The sequence below is a fragment of the Aythya marila genome, assembly GCF_965140915.1.
Source record: "Aythya marila genome assembly, chromosome: 1".
NCBI classification, from domain to species: Eukaryota; Metazoa; Chordata; class Aves; order Anseriformes; family Anatidae; genus Aythya; species Aythya marila.
In genome coordinates, this window is record NC_139042.1 from 191,711,396 (window position 1) to 191,727,013 (window position 15,618).

General features: G+C 41.6%; 2 protein-coding genes across 5 annotated transcripts in view; both read right to left on the reverse strand.

Annotated features, from left to right (window-relative positions):
* LOC309882148 (sucrase-isomaltase, intestinal-like) overlaps window positions 1-3,760 on the reverse strand; it is a 55,097-nt gene extending 51,337 nt beyond the window's left edge. For both annotated transcript variants that reach the window (XM_082768897.1, XM_082768898.1), the window contains exons 1-2: window positions 3,620-3,760; window positions 376-607 (exon numbers count right to left, since the gene is read on the reverse strand). In XM_082768897.1, coding sequence (XP_082625023.1) covers window positions 376-607; window positions 3,620-3,665 — 278 coding nt within the window. In that variant the 5' untranslated portion in view covers window positions 3,666-3,760. The remainder of the gene's footprint in view (window positions 1-375; window positions 608-3,619) is intronic.
* A 1,349-nt stretch (window positions 3,761-5,109) lies between these two features.
* KIF21A (kinesin family member 21A) overlaps window positions 5,110-15,618 on the reverse strand; it is an 89,422-nt gene continuing 78,913 nt past the window's right edge. For all 3 annotated transcript variants that reach the window (XM_082762334.1, XM_082762335.1, XM_082762333.1), the window contains 6 exons: window positions 15,271-15,451; window positions 14,763-14,927; window positions 13,971-14,088; window positions 11,171-11,341; window positions 7,326-7,528; window positions 5,110-6,480 (listed from right to left, as the gene is read on the reverse strand). In XM_082762334.1, the coding sequence (XP_082618460.1) occupies window positions 6,387-6,480; window positions 7,326-7,528; window positions 11,171-11,341; window positions 13,971-14,088; window positions 14,763-14,927; window positions 15,271-15,451 (932 nt within the window). In that variant the 3' untranslated portion in view covers window positions 5,110-6,386. The remainder of the gene's footprint in view (window positions 6,481-7,325; window positions 7,529-11,170; window positions 11,342-13,970; window positions 14,089-14,762; window positions 14,928-15,270; window positions 15,452-15,618) is intronic.

Consider the following 15,618-nt stretch of genomic DNA (forward strand, 5'->3'; position numbering starts at 1 on the left):
TCCAGCAGGAGCCCGAGCTGCCAGCCGGGAGCAGTGGTGTGGGTGGCACAGTGCTCAGCCATCCCAGCCGCAGCACTGGCACCTTCCCCTCTTTCTGATTAGTGGCTTCTCACCTATACAGAGTCCAGTAGCACATGGTAATGTTTATTTCATCCAGCTTTAAGGCTAAAAATTAGACGACTAAATCTCATATGGTTGACTTAGCTCTCCTTGCCATTAATGGGAGAAATACCTGGTTTCTGTGCACTGGTGGTGTGGGGTGAGCAGCTCAGTGCAGAACCCCAATTGTACAGGGCTTAGCAAAACACACCCACCAGCCTTTCCACCAGCCTTTCCATTATAATAAGAAACACATGGTTTTCGAAGCCAGCTTACCTCCAGCCTTTAGCTGTCTTCTCCGCGTTCCCGCCCAGGGAATATCCGTAGGGGCTGTCCTCGGGGAAGAAGCACCAGGGCGCATTGGGGACGTCCGTGGTACACCAGGTGCAGCCCCGTGCCTCGCAGCTCTCCTGGGAAGCGCCGGGCTGGGGGTGGCAGTCCACCCGCCGCTGCACCGCCACGGCCCCGCTGCACTGCTCTGAGCTGGAGCCATGGCACTGGCCTAGGGCTGCACGGGGGGGAAAGCAGTCAGAGACCACAGAAAACCATACAGAAACAAGCGATGCAATCTGCTTTGGTTATACTTTTTTTTTTTGATAATTTCTTTTTCCTCATTTTGGGGCCAACGCCACAATTCTTTTGACTGAGATGACCTCAGGACAGCATGCCTACTCATGACTGAAACCAGAGGAGCCGCTTTCTTTTCCATGCCAACACAGCATGGTCTCTATTGTTCAGTGCTCAGAGCTTCAGGTATTCAGCTGAAGCATGACCAACTTGAAATACTCAGAAATACTCACGGAAAGTTAACTAGCGAGCTACCAAAACTGCTGGTGAGGTGTCGCATCCGACGTTCTCGGTGTGCTTATTCTTTGCCATGGTTTTCACAGAGGTTATGTATGTATACACAGTTATAAATATGTAAAATATTTATAGTTTACTGGTCTAGTGGGACATGTCTCTGCCCATGGCAGAGGGGTTGGAACTGGGTGGTCTTTAAGGTCCCTTCCAACCCAAACCATTCCATGATTCTATGATATACGTAATTATAAAAATGTTGATTACATATATGTTTGTATTAGGCTTCATTTATATAAATGAATATATAAATTATATAAATACATTCTATAAATGCTACATGTGTGTATTATTAGTACTTTGTATTAACATTCCTTGACTTAATACAGTAATATAGCAAAATATCTTCCCTTACAGTAAAGGTAAATTGTTGGTAGGACAAGAAAAGGGACAGATCAGTCGTTCACAGAACCAAAACCCCTTAATGAGGTGCTCGGCCCTCTCCTGCCCCCAGCTGCTGGTCCAGCCCTGCTGCCCCTACACGCAGGGAGCCTGCCGAGAATGGGCTCTGCAGGGCCGGCTGCCTTCGGTGCTGGCAGAATACCCCAGGGTCCTGGGGAGAGCAGGCACATGGCTGCTTACTTATTTTGAAGTGTAAATTGTAGTCGTTACAGCAGTACTCAAAGATTAAATCTACTTGGAAGATAATTACTCTTTTCCATAAAATGACAATCACCTGCTTTAAACGTTTTATTTTATGCGGACTGGTGGGTACTTGGCAGCTTAAAACGTGATTGCTGATGCAGTTGGGACTTCTCCCCATAAAGAAGTTTACAAGCAGATGTGCACAAGCAATAATTCTGGATAGTGGAAAAAAATAAAAGCATAAAACTGCAAATTTATTAGGAATTTGCATCCTCTGGTGCTACTGGAGTTCAGCTCCAAGTAGAGGTTGGGAATGTGTGGAAACAGGAGCTGAACACTGGCTCCGTTTATCTTTTTAGAGAAATAGTCTCATCCCCACAGCCTGGTGCAACTAACTCAGCCTCACATCACCTGCTACAGGTGGGAACAGCACAAATCCAGTGGACCTTCACCAGCTGGCAGCTTGGCTGCCCCCTCTGTCGCCACCCTTGGGTGGGCTGGCTGCTTTCTGCCCAGCATTCACCCCTCAGCGCACATCCCTCCCATAGGGCAGCCCGGAATTCTGCCCCCCTTGTTCCATCCAAAGCACAAAAGGAGCATCAACACCCCTCAGCAATCCCTAGGTGACTTATCTGTGCGGTAAAAATCAGTGAGTAGTCATCAACAACTGAATTAAACACTTTAGCCAGGGCTGGGGTAGCAAACCTCTCCTTTTCATACTGTGCCCCTGAGGAAGATGAAGAAAAGTCACGCAGCTTGCAAGTCCCGTGGAAGTAGCTGCCAGGCCTTTGCACACTGTGCCCTGACTGTTCCTGCTTGTCGAAGGAGAGATGGAAAGATTTCAAAGGCTTCCCATGGCCATCTGGGTGCTGAGGTCCTCAAACCTGTGCAACCACAGGGGCTGAAGAAAATCATACTAAAAACGCCACCTCTGCTGTCCAACCCATAGCTCCTGTGGCCAGAAGCACTGCTCTGTCTTGCATTTACTAGCTAACATCTGGGCGGGTGAAACACCAAATAGAGTAAAACTATCACATTTAGCTGCCTTTTTTTTTTTTTTCTTTTCTAATAGAAATGAAATGCAGCATCAATGTCTTCATTACTGCAATCAGAGAATGTGACCGAACATACCCGAGCAGATTATTAACAGGAGACTTTTATCAACTTATTTCTATAATGAAATGCTTACAAAATACTTCATAAAGATATTGTGAAGGAAGAAGCTAGTTCAAAGGAAAAAGATGCCCCTGCAGAGACCAAGAATACACTTCTTTTTTTTCTCCTCGTCACCTGTATGAAGTTTAAGTTTTCTAGGGAATTTTGAAACCAAGCAGGGCTGAGCAGCTGAACAGGGCTGCAACCTCCTTCTGTAATAGTGCAAATGGGACAGCAGCAAGTGGAAATATATATTTAATTTTAAAGCCTCTGCATCGTTTTCACTGCTTTTACGGTCCGTGTTTGCATTTCATCTTCTACATATATTTGCAAATGAGCAGCTGAATTTAGTAGCAACTATGACTATCCGCTCCTTTTTCATGATAATTTCCATGGGATCAGGAACTAAAAAGAGGCAGCTTGAAAGATATCAGTGAAAAAGTATCCCCACTGTTGTTTTTTCTTTTTAAATCTTGACTTAAATTTTGTGAAATTGGGTTAGAAAATGCTGCAATAAGGCATAAGCAAGGAATTAAATCAATACCATGCTCCTTTTAGTATTTGTCTTTACATTTTGGGTTCACCTACACATTTGCAAGGTACTTGCTGCAGAGATTCCTTCTTCCTTTATCTGGCAACTTAAAGGGAGAATAAACCTGATTCCTATTATTAGGCTCTGGTGTATGTGGGTACAAGCCACAGAAAACAGATCAGCACCACTTAACTTTCAGCAGCTGGTCTGGGATCTCTCTCTTACCAAGCCAACCCTGTTGTCTTCCCATAAAGTCACATCAGTTTAAGCCCATGCTCTCTCCCTTTCCATGTGAGAAGAGGACCTCCTGCTCTCATAGCTCTTCTACTGTTACCAAACCTAGCTCTTGCTTTGGAAGACTATGACAAAACAGGAATACCAGACATTTACCTGCCAGCACAGCGGCCAAGAGCCAGAGACTCCTGGTTCTCTCCATGGTTCACGGCTGATTTCTGTGCGCAGCCTGTAGCCTTTTATACCAGGCAGAGCTGCGATAAGGATCCCTTCAGATTATTAATGCCATTGCCAATATTTTATCAAAGCTAATTCAATAAACTCATGCTGTTATAACACATGACCTTGCCTGTATTTAAGAACATATCTCAGCAGATAAGACAGGGCTAGTGACTAATTTGTCCACAAACTTTGATAAACATCTGAGTCCCAGTCCCAAGACTTTTCTCAGGATTCTTATAAAAAGCCATTTACCCGAGACTCCCTTCATCTTTTAAACAAATATCTTCAGAGTCCTGTGCTTACCTTTTTCTGATCCATCTTTTGTCACATATATAATTTTATACTAAAAATGAAAAGTTTGGAGAAAAGCAGCTGAAGAAATCTCCATTAAAACAAGACACTGGTACTGTGACCTTTACACAATGACAATTTTCCTCCAATTATTTGATGGCAAGAACTTCCAGAGTACCTCCGTGTTGTACAGTAAGCATTCGTTTTTAGGTGGGATGCCTTCCTGAAGGAAAAAAAAAATCTTTCTATACACACAATTCTCTAACAGTCATATTGGTGCCAACCACAAGACAGCTCATAAAACAAAATGTCTGTGTTTTCAAGCATTGCCAGAGAGAAGCATCTGCAAGTCAGACTGTTGCAACAACAGCCCCTCGGCATATGGTCCACGAAGGCAGAACAGCCTGACAGCAAGTAGAAGTCTCTTAGGTGTGTAAGGACTTTTTTTGCAGTTGAAAAACACAACATTCATGTGAATCTTACACCGTAACAAACTACCTAGGGTTCCCAGATGGCAGCCCTTAGTGTTAAGCTCCGAAGCCACGGGTCACCAAGCTGTTGGCCTCATTTGTGCCTCGGCAGAGGGTGGCCTTCACCTGGCTGGCCAGGGCACCCCGCAGCAGGCAGGCACAGCCTCTCGCAGGTGAATCTACTCTCCATTTGCTCCAAGTACTGCTGTGGTCCCAAATCACGTTGCGCACTCATGCACCCTTTAAATCCCCTGAAAGTATGATAGATAAACTGTAGCGATACCAATTAGTGCATATTTTAACTCCCAACCTGTACGTTGCCTAACAATACACATCATTTCTGATTTCTGCTGAAACTTGAGCTAAATGAGACTTCACCTCACAAGCAGCATGCATTTTCATCTGCTTTCAAGATGAGCTGGGGAGGAAATAATTTCTCGAAGATGAGTAAGAGGCATCAGGGCTTTTCTTTGCTTGACACTGCATGTAACAAGGTAAGAGATGTGATCTCCTGAGAACAGGAGCCATCTGCTGCATTTCAGCTAGTATGAGGGAATCCTACTAGGGTTCCTAAGTACTATCAAAGCAGCAGTAATGCCTAACTAGCAGACAGAAGTGGGGTACCAGAACAACCTATGGGCTGCATTACTCAGCAAGCAATTCTACTGCACTACGTAAAATTGTGCGGTTTACACCTGGGGCCTTTGCAAGTGAAGTGAATTCTTACCCAGGAACTATGATTAAAAAAAAAAAAAAGTCAAAGAGAAATAGTTCACATTCACATCTTTATTTGTTGCCTATATAAGCTATAATTTACAGTCTTGTATTTTTTTGGGGGGGAACAAACAACAAAAAAAAAAAACATCAAAAAAACTTCAACATCCAAGCACTGTGTCTGAATCTACATAAAATTTTAAAATTTGCAGAATTTACAAATTAATATTCAGAGCAGTTGGCTAAATTATACATCCTCCCTCAATATCCACACTCTAAGAGCTTTAAAAGTCATACAGGCACATGATAAGATATTTTCTTTATACAACCATCTATTTACATAGCTTTTTCCAATACACGTGGTTCAGTTCTCAAAGTAACTGCCAAGGCTTGCAAAACAGTGTATTTAAAATACATTTAGCAGCATATAAAATTAGATAAAAAGGAAAAAAAAAACATTTTTGCTTTAAAAAAAAGAAAATGAGATGATAGAAACAAATCCATAAGAAAAATAGATTAAGATATATTTCTTCGTGACATTACAAACACCTAGTCATTACAGAACGTAGGCAGAACACTAATAAAACATACCAAGTTATGAGCATTTTAGTTCTAGTCCTGAGCACAGAGCATACGTAGCTGCACAACTTTGGTCAACGAGGATTATATGCTAACATTAACACAGATCATATAGCATTTGCTGTTAGCGGGACACAGTCACATCAGAAGGATCTGTCACTAACAGCTTCCTGCCATCTTTTATTCTCTCCGCTTCCCTAACAACAGTGTAAGTGACCTTTAAAATCCTGAAACGTCTGTCATAATCAAAGGCTTATTAATAGGAAGTCAGCATTCCTGTGCTACCCTAAAAACGCAACACAGCTGATCACAATTGTGAGTGAAATACAGCAGAGCACTTTTCTTTTAAATATATTCCCAGTTATAATTTTAAGATGGTTTCCAGTTAAACCACAAGTGTTACTTACGCACACAAACTCAGCCATTATATATAGACATATGTACGTGATCACTGAGATACAAGAATGCTACCTTTTATTCTTAAATACAGTACGTGTTTTAAGGACAGCAGGTCTGGTAGAAGAGTTCACACTGATTTTTCAGTTCATTCCAGTCATCACCATTTACTTAACAGGCATGCAGCAAACTGCATAGAGTGCACCTCAAATTCTTTTTTTTTTTTTCTTTTTTTTTTCCCCCCCACCATCTCAGTTACTGGCAAGATCTTCACTTGCATCTCCTGTATCTGAGATCTGTCCGTCTATCACATTTCGAGCTTTCCAGATCCTCACAGTCCGGTCACTGAAAAACAAAACCAAATCAAAACAGTATTAGACAGTATTAGAGTTAGATAATTACTATGGATAATTTCAGAAGGGGGAAAAACTTTTTTTTTTTTTTTTTCAAAATCAGGTGCTTTATTCAGAAAGGTACTGTTGTATAAGTAAGATTTCCATAATAGATATGCAAGGGTCTCCAAGAGAACTTGAAATCTGTGGTATACCACACAACTAACAGAATAAGGTGCTTTTCTTAATCAAGTCACCTGAGGTTTCAAGTACTGAATATGCCCACTTTTACTGAGGAATCAAATATTCAAATCAAGGTGTTTAAAGGACAGTAGGACTGTCTTTTAATCTTGCAAAGCTCCTGCTAGCACTTAAGAAAGAAAGCAGGTACCATGGCTTTTAGAAAAATTCCTACAGGTCAGGAGTCAGCCCTAGCAATAACAGCTTAACTTAAGAGGCGAGTTGGTAAAATTCTCACTATTATCTAATTCTCCCCCGTCATCCTGCACATTAGCGGTCTTCAAACTGTTTTGATTGTGCACCCCTTCACTAAAAGATTTTTGAGCAGGCACCTTCAATACATGTATTTTTATTCATTTTGAAGTTACACACATGCACTAGTGAAATCCTAATATTTTCTTCCCCCGTCCCAATGTATCACCTTGCGCATTCCCTGCAGTGCACACACCCCACTTTCGAGACCAATGCCATGTGTTATTGGCATTTAGGGGCATGGACCAGGTTTTTCCATGTCTGCTATGAAGCAATTTACACAACTGAAGATCTCCCAAATACATTTGCATGGGCAGAATTATAGCAGGAGCTACAGAAAAAGGCTTATAGAGAAGAGAAACTCACTCTGCTGCTGTGAAAATATGGCTGGAGTTAGTGCAGATTGCATTTATAGGACTGTCATGTCCTTTCATCTCCCCAATCTGAGCGAAGGTGTCCACATTCCAGAGCTTGAGGGTGCCTCCTCTGCAGCCGCTGAGCAGAACTGGAGCACCGGCGGGCAGCAGACTGAGAGCACACACCCAGTCTTTATGAGCATTAGGAACTTGCTGAAAGACAGAAAGCAGGCAAATCTTACAAGGATGAAAGAAATATAGACGAATGAGCACAGAATTAGAAATAATAATAAATAAATAAATAACAACAACTAAAAACCAACCCTGAGTTCAAAGCCCAGCTCCCATCCTGCAGACCATTAGCTACAGCACTCTGGACACATCCCAGCCCTGTGGCTTCTCCTTCTTTAGAACAAGGAGGGTGCTTTCTTCCTGAGGCTGCATCTACACTACGAGTCATCTAGGGTTTGTTTCTCTTTGATAAATAGTGCTACAGAACAAGAAGAAAAAACAATATGCACAACTGCCACGATGTGGAACAGAAATTAATTTAGGATAATGCTAATTTAGGGTAACACTAAATCTGCATATGTTCAAATGCATATTTGAATGCATATTTGAACATATGGTCTCTGTGTATTTTTCAAGTCTGTCTGTAGAAGTTATAAAACACAAAAAGAAAATAATCCCAAACACTGCTCAAAAAATACACCAGGGAAACAGAAACTACACTTCTATATTTGCTTTCCTCCTTTCTTCTTTTCCCACTACACATTATAAATTGATCTGGTGATATAGCACTTCAAAAAGATACATCAGCTCTTTATTAAGGAAGGACACCAGCATTTCACTGCTGATTCTGAAAGCCAAATGGTGTGCAGACCAACATCCATTTGATACAAACACCAGGGAAATAACAGTTCAAGTTTACTGTCTTTTTAGGGAAGCTGGGCTGGCTCTTCTCCAGGTCAGCTTTGTAGGAACTCTTTTGTTTTGCTGCCTTCCTTGCATTATGGAGCACATACAGCTTTCTAGGACCTTTCTACAGCTTTCTATTGGAGTTTATCTACAATACACGCTGCTTGGCATGTATAGCACCAAGTAAAGTAGACGATGTCGACATTCTTTCAAATAGCATGATTGTTGAATGATTTTCACCTGGTTTTCCAAACCAGGACCTGATGAAATATTAACATTTATACTTTAAAGCAGCTTCAGCTCTATTTCAGGCTTTTTTGTAAGAACAGTCATGTCGAGGAACATCAAGGAGAGCGATGAAACCTGTGGTATTTAGACTCTTCTACCACGTACGTGATCAAGTCAAAATTCTACCTACACTTACTGAAAAATAACTAAGTTCTAGATGTAACATCTGCAGGACCACAGAGGAGCTGAGGTTGGCAGGGATCTCTGGAGATCATCCAGCCCAATCCCCTGCTCAAAGCAGGATCAGCCAGAGCGGGCTGTTCAGAGCCAGGTACTGGTTTTGAGGAGCTCCAGGGGTGGAGACTCCACAACTTCTTTGGGCAACTGATTCCAGTATTCAATCACCTTTACAGATGATTTACAGAAAGAAAACTCTCATTTTCTTTCTTACATTTAAATATTTCCTGTATTTCAGTTTGTGTCCACTGCCTCTTGTCCTTCCGCTGGATACCACTGAGCAGAATCTGGCTCTGTTTTCTTTTCTCTCTCCTATCAGGTATTTATATATACTGACAACCCTCTCTTCTCCAGTCTGAATAGTCTCTTGGTGTCTCTTCATGCTTCTGTTCTTGCTTCCACCTCTTGCCTTTTAGTGTTTGAGTTTAGTCAAGAGCTCCTTCCGTATCCATGCAGGCCTCCTTTCACCTTTGCTTCACTTTCTGCATGTTGGGATGGAACACTCTTCAGCTTGGAAGTCCTTGAAAAATCACTGAAAAACTATTGAAAAACTATTCTCTTGGGCCCCTCCTTTCTCCAGGACCATATCCCAAAGGATTCTTCCAGACAGATCCCTAAACAGGCCAAAATCTGCTCTCAGGAAGTCCAGGTTTGTGATTCTTCTGCTCATCTTGTTTCCTTCTCTGTGCTATCATCTCATATACTCCAATCACCCCAAGGGCATATATCCTTCCCTATTTATCTTATATTTTTTATTTATTTTTAAAATCTCTATTAAAGACATAGAAGGTTTATTTCTTTATTCCACATGGTTGGGAACTCTGCAAGAATGTAGACTACAAGTAAAGGAAAGTACTTATTTCCCAGTACTTAGTGGGTGCGAGACCACCTCTGGACTACTGGGCCCAATCTGGGGCCTCCCAGCATATGAGGGGGATTGATAAACTGAAGCAAGTCCAGTTGTCCTCGGGAAAATATTTGGGGGCCAGAGAAGAAGGAGATGAAAAGGGAAATCAGTTTGTGTAGCCTGGAAAGAAAGAAGGCTGAAAAGAAAACTAATTGCTGTCTTCTCCTACCCAAAACAGGAAAACTAGTGAGAACAGTCAGATGTTTTTCAAGTGCACACAGCAAAGAAAGTTGCAACAAACCGAATTCTGACTGGGTACAAGTAAAAAAAATAATTCATAGAGGAGTAGTTAAGGAGCGCAGTAGGTCACCAAAAGCAAACTGTGCAATCTGTGACCTTGGAGACTTTTCAAAACTCAGCTGGGCAAGGCCTCTCTACTCAGCATTGGTGAAGCCACACTCTGTTCAGTTCTGGGCCCCTTTTGCTGGGAAAACTCTAATGTAGGGCCACCAACATGATGTAGAGACTGGAGAACCTCTCCTTTCAGAGGCTGAGAGAAGAACTGAGGCTGTTCAGCCTGGAGAGGAGGCTCAGGAGGCTCCATCTGAAGTACACAAATAACTGAAGGGAGAGTGCAAAGAAGATGGAGCCAGGGCAAGAGGCAGTGGGCACAACCTGGGACACAGGAGGTGCTGCCTGAACACCAGGAGCACTTCTGTGCTGTGTGGGTGACTGAGCACTGGCACAGGCTGCCCACAGAGGCTGTGGGGCCTCCTCCTTGGGGATCTTCAGAAGCTGCCTGGACGTGGTCCTGGGCAGCCTGCTCTGGGTGTCCCTGCTTGGGCAGGGGTTGGAGCAGCTGGCTCCAGAGGGCCCTGCCAGCCTCAGCTTTCTGTGACTCTGTAACCAGACCTAACTTCAAATTTGGCCTTGCTTGCAGCAGCAGATTGTACTAATGACCTTCAGTGGACATTTTCACCTTGAAACGTAGCCTCCAGTGGCCACTTTCACCCTGAATGACCCCATGGCTAGCAAAACCAGATGTTTTCTAACAGTTAGCAGAGATTATTATATATGCATTACAGGTCTTATAGAATGCATGTTATATAATTTGAATGGCAGTCTAAGGAGGAAACTTTTTAGAGGAAGACTGCGGGGAGGAAGAGAGATTCTAAACCCCTTCCTACAAAAAGATACTCTGTAGCCTGACCTGGAGCATTGCTTGTCATTAACGAGTTCTTAGTCCAAAATTTACCACCTTGTCAGTGACATAAGGATGTTGTTACCCAATGGTTCAAATCACAGAGAAGGGAAATGTTGCTTTCATTCCAAGCAAAACCAAAACAAAGCCAAACACAACAACAGCAAAAACACATACTCAAAACTAAAATGAAGCCTAACCACTTCATCAGGATTTCCTGACACTACACAGACTGAAGAGAAAAGTGAGTGCATTCCTAGTACAAAGATAGGTACATTATTGATTTCCTTCTCACTCAGCGCTGTGCCTTCCATTTTAGAAACATTAGTAAGTGAATAGTCATCATCTAAACCTGAAAATTTACACGACCTGAAAGGGGTTCTAAAGCATGACTGTCACATTAGCCACATTATTTTTACGTTACCTGAAGAAGGTCTTTCTGAGCCAAATCCCATTTCTTAATTCCATTGTCTCTGGATCCACTAAAAAGGTTGTCTCCCATAATAGCAAGTGCTTCGATGCCATCATAGTGAGGAGGTTCAAAATTGTGTGTAGGACTCACGCTTCCAAGAGCCCCTTCAGTTACATCAAACATCTAAAATAAAATAAATTATCAAATACAGTAGGCAAAATTATCTGCTCTCCAACAAGCTTGGAAACAGGCAGCAAATAACTTAAAGGGAAAAACTTGGAAAGGTCTCTAAAGTCTTATTACAGTCCAATGTATTATGATGGATATTAAACAGAAATTATCTAACAGAACCACCTCTTTCTTCTCTTCTGCCTTTTGCCTGATGCAGGAATGCTTTGCTGACATAGAGAAGACTGCTCTGGGAAAATGTGCTACTAACTAGTTATGAAATGCACAGCATCTTCGGAAGAAAGAGCCTCTCTATTACATGTCTTTGGCTACGGAAACAAAGCTCACGTGTGTACAGAAAGCACAGTTCAAACAGGAAGAAGCATGGAGACAGCTGAAGAAATATATTTTTCTGGACAAGGTGTTTTGGCAAGGGATTCACACCATTATGTATTCATACTTTCCAGGGGCTAGACACACCTCTCTCCTTGCCTGTGCTCCAAGAATGGAGTCATAAAACAAATTGTTAAAATGGTGTCATTTAAAGAATTTAAGCCATAACCAGCCCCATCAGCTAACTGTCTCTAGAGCAATAGTGTTAAGCAATCCTGTTTCATTTTGCATTGCAGCAAGCCACAACTCACTCAGTTAGACTAAGCTGAGGAGGAACAGATGAGCTGTAACTTTTAAAAACCATACCTGCTCCACAAGCAAATGTCAGACTTCATTCCCTATTATTAGATCTTCATCGACTTTTTCAAATTAATAAGCTTGGCAGTACGAAAGAGACAGCTTGGCAATATGAAAGAAAACCTTAACTGAGTTAACGGTATTTTAGAAATTACAGCATTCAATTAACATATATCAGTTCAGTTGTAACAAAAATGTCCAATGATACCACCAGAAGAATTAGGCACTGAGATGACTAATATTCCTGGCTCAGAAAACAATACCACAGTTTTCTGTGGAGGGAAAGCAGTTTGCTGTGACCAGATTTACTATATCCAGTCCATCTGCCTGTGCAGAAGGACCAAGAAATCCCAAATCGTGGCACTGACCATGAACATACAGAACATTTGTAGTGTCTGAAGTGACCTGACTGTTCTGGAGGTATTAACCTTGCAGAAGACCCACAGCACATACACACGGCCAAAACATCCATGGATATTCTAGTAGTGTAAGTGAAGAAGCAGGCAGCCTCATAAGGATTTAGGTAGCTTACCCACAGCAAGGGAGCCCACAAGGATGGCAGAATACAACAGATAAACTGCTTTGACTATTGACAGATAACTTTTCCCCAAACCGTCCCACCCCCGGCTTGTCACGGGAATCGGCTGTGTGACAACCTGACATTACTTGATTGCATCCTGTTGGCTCACTGATGTCCTCCACACAGTACTGTGCTAGGATGGTAGCTCCTAACTAACCCAATATTCTGAGCCATATAGAGAAGTAATTATTCCAGTCTCTCTCTGTGTCATCCTGTTCCCTAAGAATCCTCTCACCTATAACCATAGGGACATCCAAAGGCCAAACCATCAAGCTATGTACCCACCTCCCAGCCTGTCTTCTGAGGCTAGACCACCACACAGCCAAGAGTCCAAGAATTGCAGGGTAGGAACAGCAAAAAGAGAAAGTTTATAGCTCAGAGAGAGAGAGAGCTCAGGTTCTGTCTCCCTGATGCACTCCCAGCTGTGTTTATACACCTTCTCTAGTGTAAGAGAAGTATAGGCAAATCCAACAGGCAACACCAGAATGAAGGATAACCCTCCAAAACAAGCTAGGGTCTCTTGCTCATAAAATCTACGGCTTCACAATTCATATGTTCTTTGCATTGTGCGAGGTAGCTTTATGGAGATGATGAAGTATAGCTCCCATGTTCTCAGAAACATGCCCTGGTGGTTTGGGCACATTCCCGAGAAACTGGAGATTGTAGATTCAAATACACTCTGGCCGAGATAGGAAAAAGAAAAAAAAAAAAAAGGAAAAAGAAAAAAGGAAAAGCAAGAGCCAGAAACAAAAAACTGACTCCTTACCCCTGAGTGAATTAATCACAATGACAAGAAGCAGAAAAGTGCCATAACCTCACTATGCTATGCTTAAACACAACTCAGCATAATCAAAGGGTGTGCTAACGAAAAACCCATAAGATTGGACAGCTGGGCTGAGATGCACAGGCCTTTCTCTCCATCCGCACTTTATAAATGGGGTAACATGTAAGCAAGAGCCTGGGCTAGACCCCAAGCTCTTTACTGTGGAGAGCATACAGAGCACCTCTGCCAAGGCAGCTAGGTCTAGACTCCAAAAGGGAGGCACTCATTGAAGTAACATTTAGCCTGTGAAAGTATCTAAACAGCAGGTGTAACGTATCTTTCTCCAAGACTTCATGCTCCTGAAGCCCACCTTACTAAGGTGAAGAAAAGGTTTAACTACAGACAACCTGATTCACGTTGTTTTCAAAATTGTTCTATCATGAGATTAAAAATGATGCTTATAAAGACTGAATGCTATTGATAATCTGATAGAATAATTTCTACCTTGGTTATCAGATTTCAGATACAGAGATGTGAGTCACTCCTGCTGAAGCCTGCATCCCATGCTGATGTGAAGAGTTAAAATAAACAGACAAATACTTCTGGTTTACCTTTATATAATGATCCTTTGAACCAGTGACAATAAGATCTTGCCCATTGGAAATTCGTTCCACAGTAAGGCACATAACAGGACCCTGGTGACCAGTTAGCTTTCCTGTAGACTGAAATCTTCAAGAATAAGAAAAGAAATGAATGAGGATTTATTTTTATTTTTCCATGTATCCAACATAAGCTAAAACAGTTTCTGCCAGGATGGATCTTCTTTTCTCCTATGTCTTCACTAGTCATCTACTGGTTTACATACTCTGTTCCCCATACCCATGCATAAACGTGAAATGGAAATAAAAGTTTATATTTAGGTTGAAAACAAAAACACAGTAAAACAAACAAACAAAGAAAAACTTTAAAATAGACTCCTTAAATTATTCTCTGTATTTTGAGTGTCCTCTTTAGGTGCAGGTTCTGTTTGGGAAAAATGCTATCTAATAATTATCATAGCCACACGTTATATTGCATTACATCAGTCAGTAATCACAATCTCATCTGCAATTACCAGTCAAGACTCATGCATCTGTCACCTTACTCTTCAGCACATGTCTTAAACACAGAACCTTGTTTTTTTTCCCGCAATTATTTTTACTGAAACAACTCACCATAACCTTAACAACCAAGGAAATCAAGATCAATTCCATTATCTCTGTAACAACCATAGCACAGATTAGTTGATCCATATCTTTACCCAGAATATGGATATTACCATGAACAGGAAACACCTCCTTGACTTTGTTACACACACACGTGTAACCACCTAAGGAAGATTCTCTTCTGCTGATGTTCAGTACCTTTTCAGGTCCCACATCCTCACTGAGTTTCCAGCAGCTGCATAGAGGAAAGTGCCAGTTGGATTTAGTGCAATCTGATTGATCTGGTTCTCTCCAGCAGGGATAGTGACTGTTCTGTTAGTACTTGCTGAACACACATCACCAGGCATCGCCTGGCCTGAAGACCTGAGCACAAACAAGGAGGAGAAAAATAAATAAATAGAATAACTACATTATATTCTCTTTATATATTATTTAAAATAGAGCCTATTTACCTGAGCAAAAAGGCTATAAAGCCAATAATGAATACCAGAGACCTGATAAAACACATGTATGCAAATTGTTTCATGTTTTCATATATTGTCATTGCCCCACACTGACCCACCTTGAACATGTTAAAATAGAGCCTTCAACCCCAACAGTGTATTTGAGTTACACTGTAGTACACTATGGAATTAAATCTAATTTAATTTGAGATAAAGTTAAAGATTCATTCAAGCTCTTGGTATTCAAGGCTTAATATACTTACGTCAATGTCCGAACACACTTAGCAGAATCTCTGATGTCCCACACCTTGATATAGGATGTCGAGACGGTGAAGACCAGACTAGTGTAGTTGCAGTATTTTATAGAAACAACATTATTTGGATGACCCCCCAGTGACATAATCTCTTGTCCAGTTACCAGATTCCAGACTTTACAAGTACGGTCTAAATAAAGACAAGCAAAAACAAAAACAAAAGGTGGGAATTAAATAGAAAACTCATATTTTTTCAAAGCTCAATAATTCAAAAAAAATCCATACATTCAGTTGTATTCATACATATCCCCCCCTTTTGGCAGGCACTGCATAAAAATGGCTAAATGAAATTGGTCT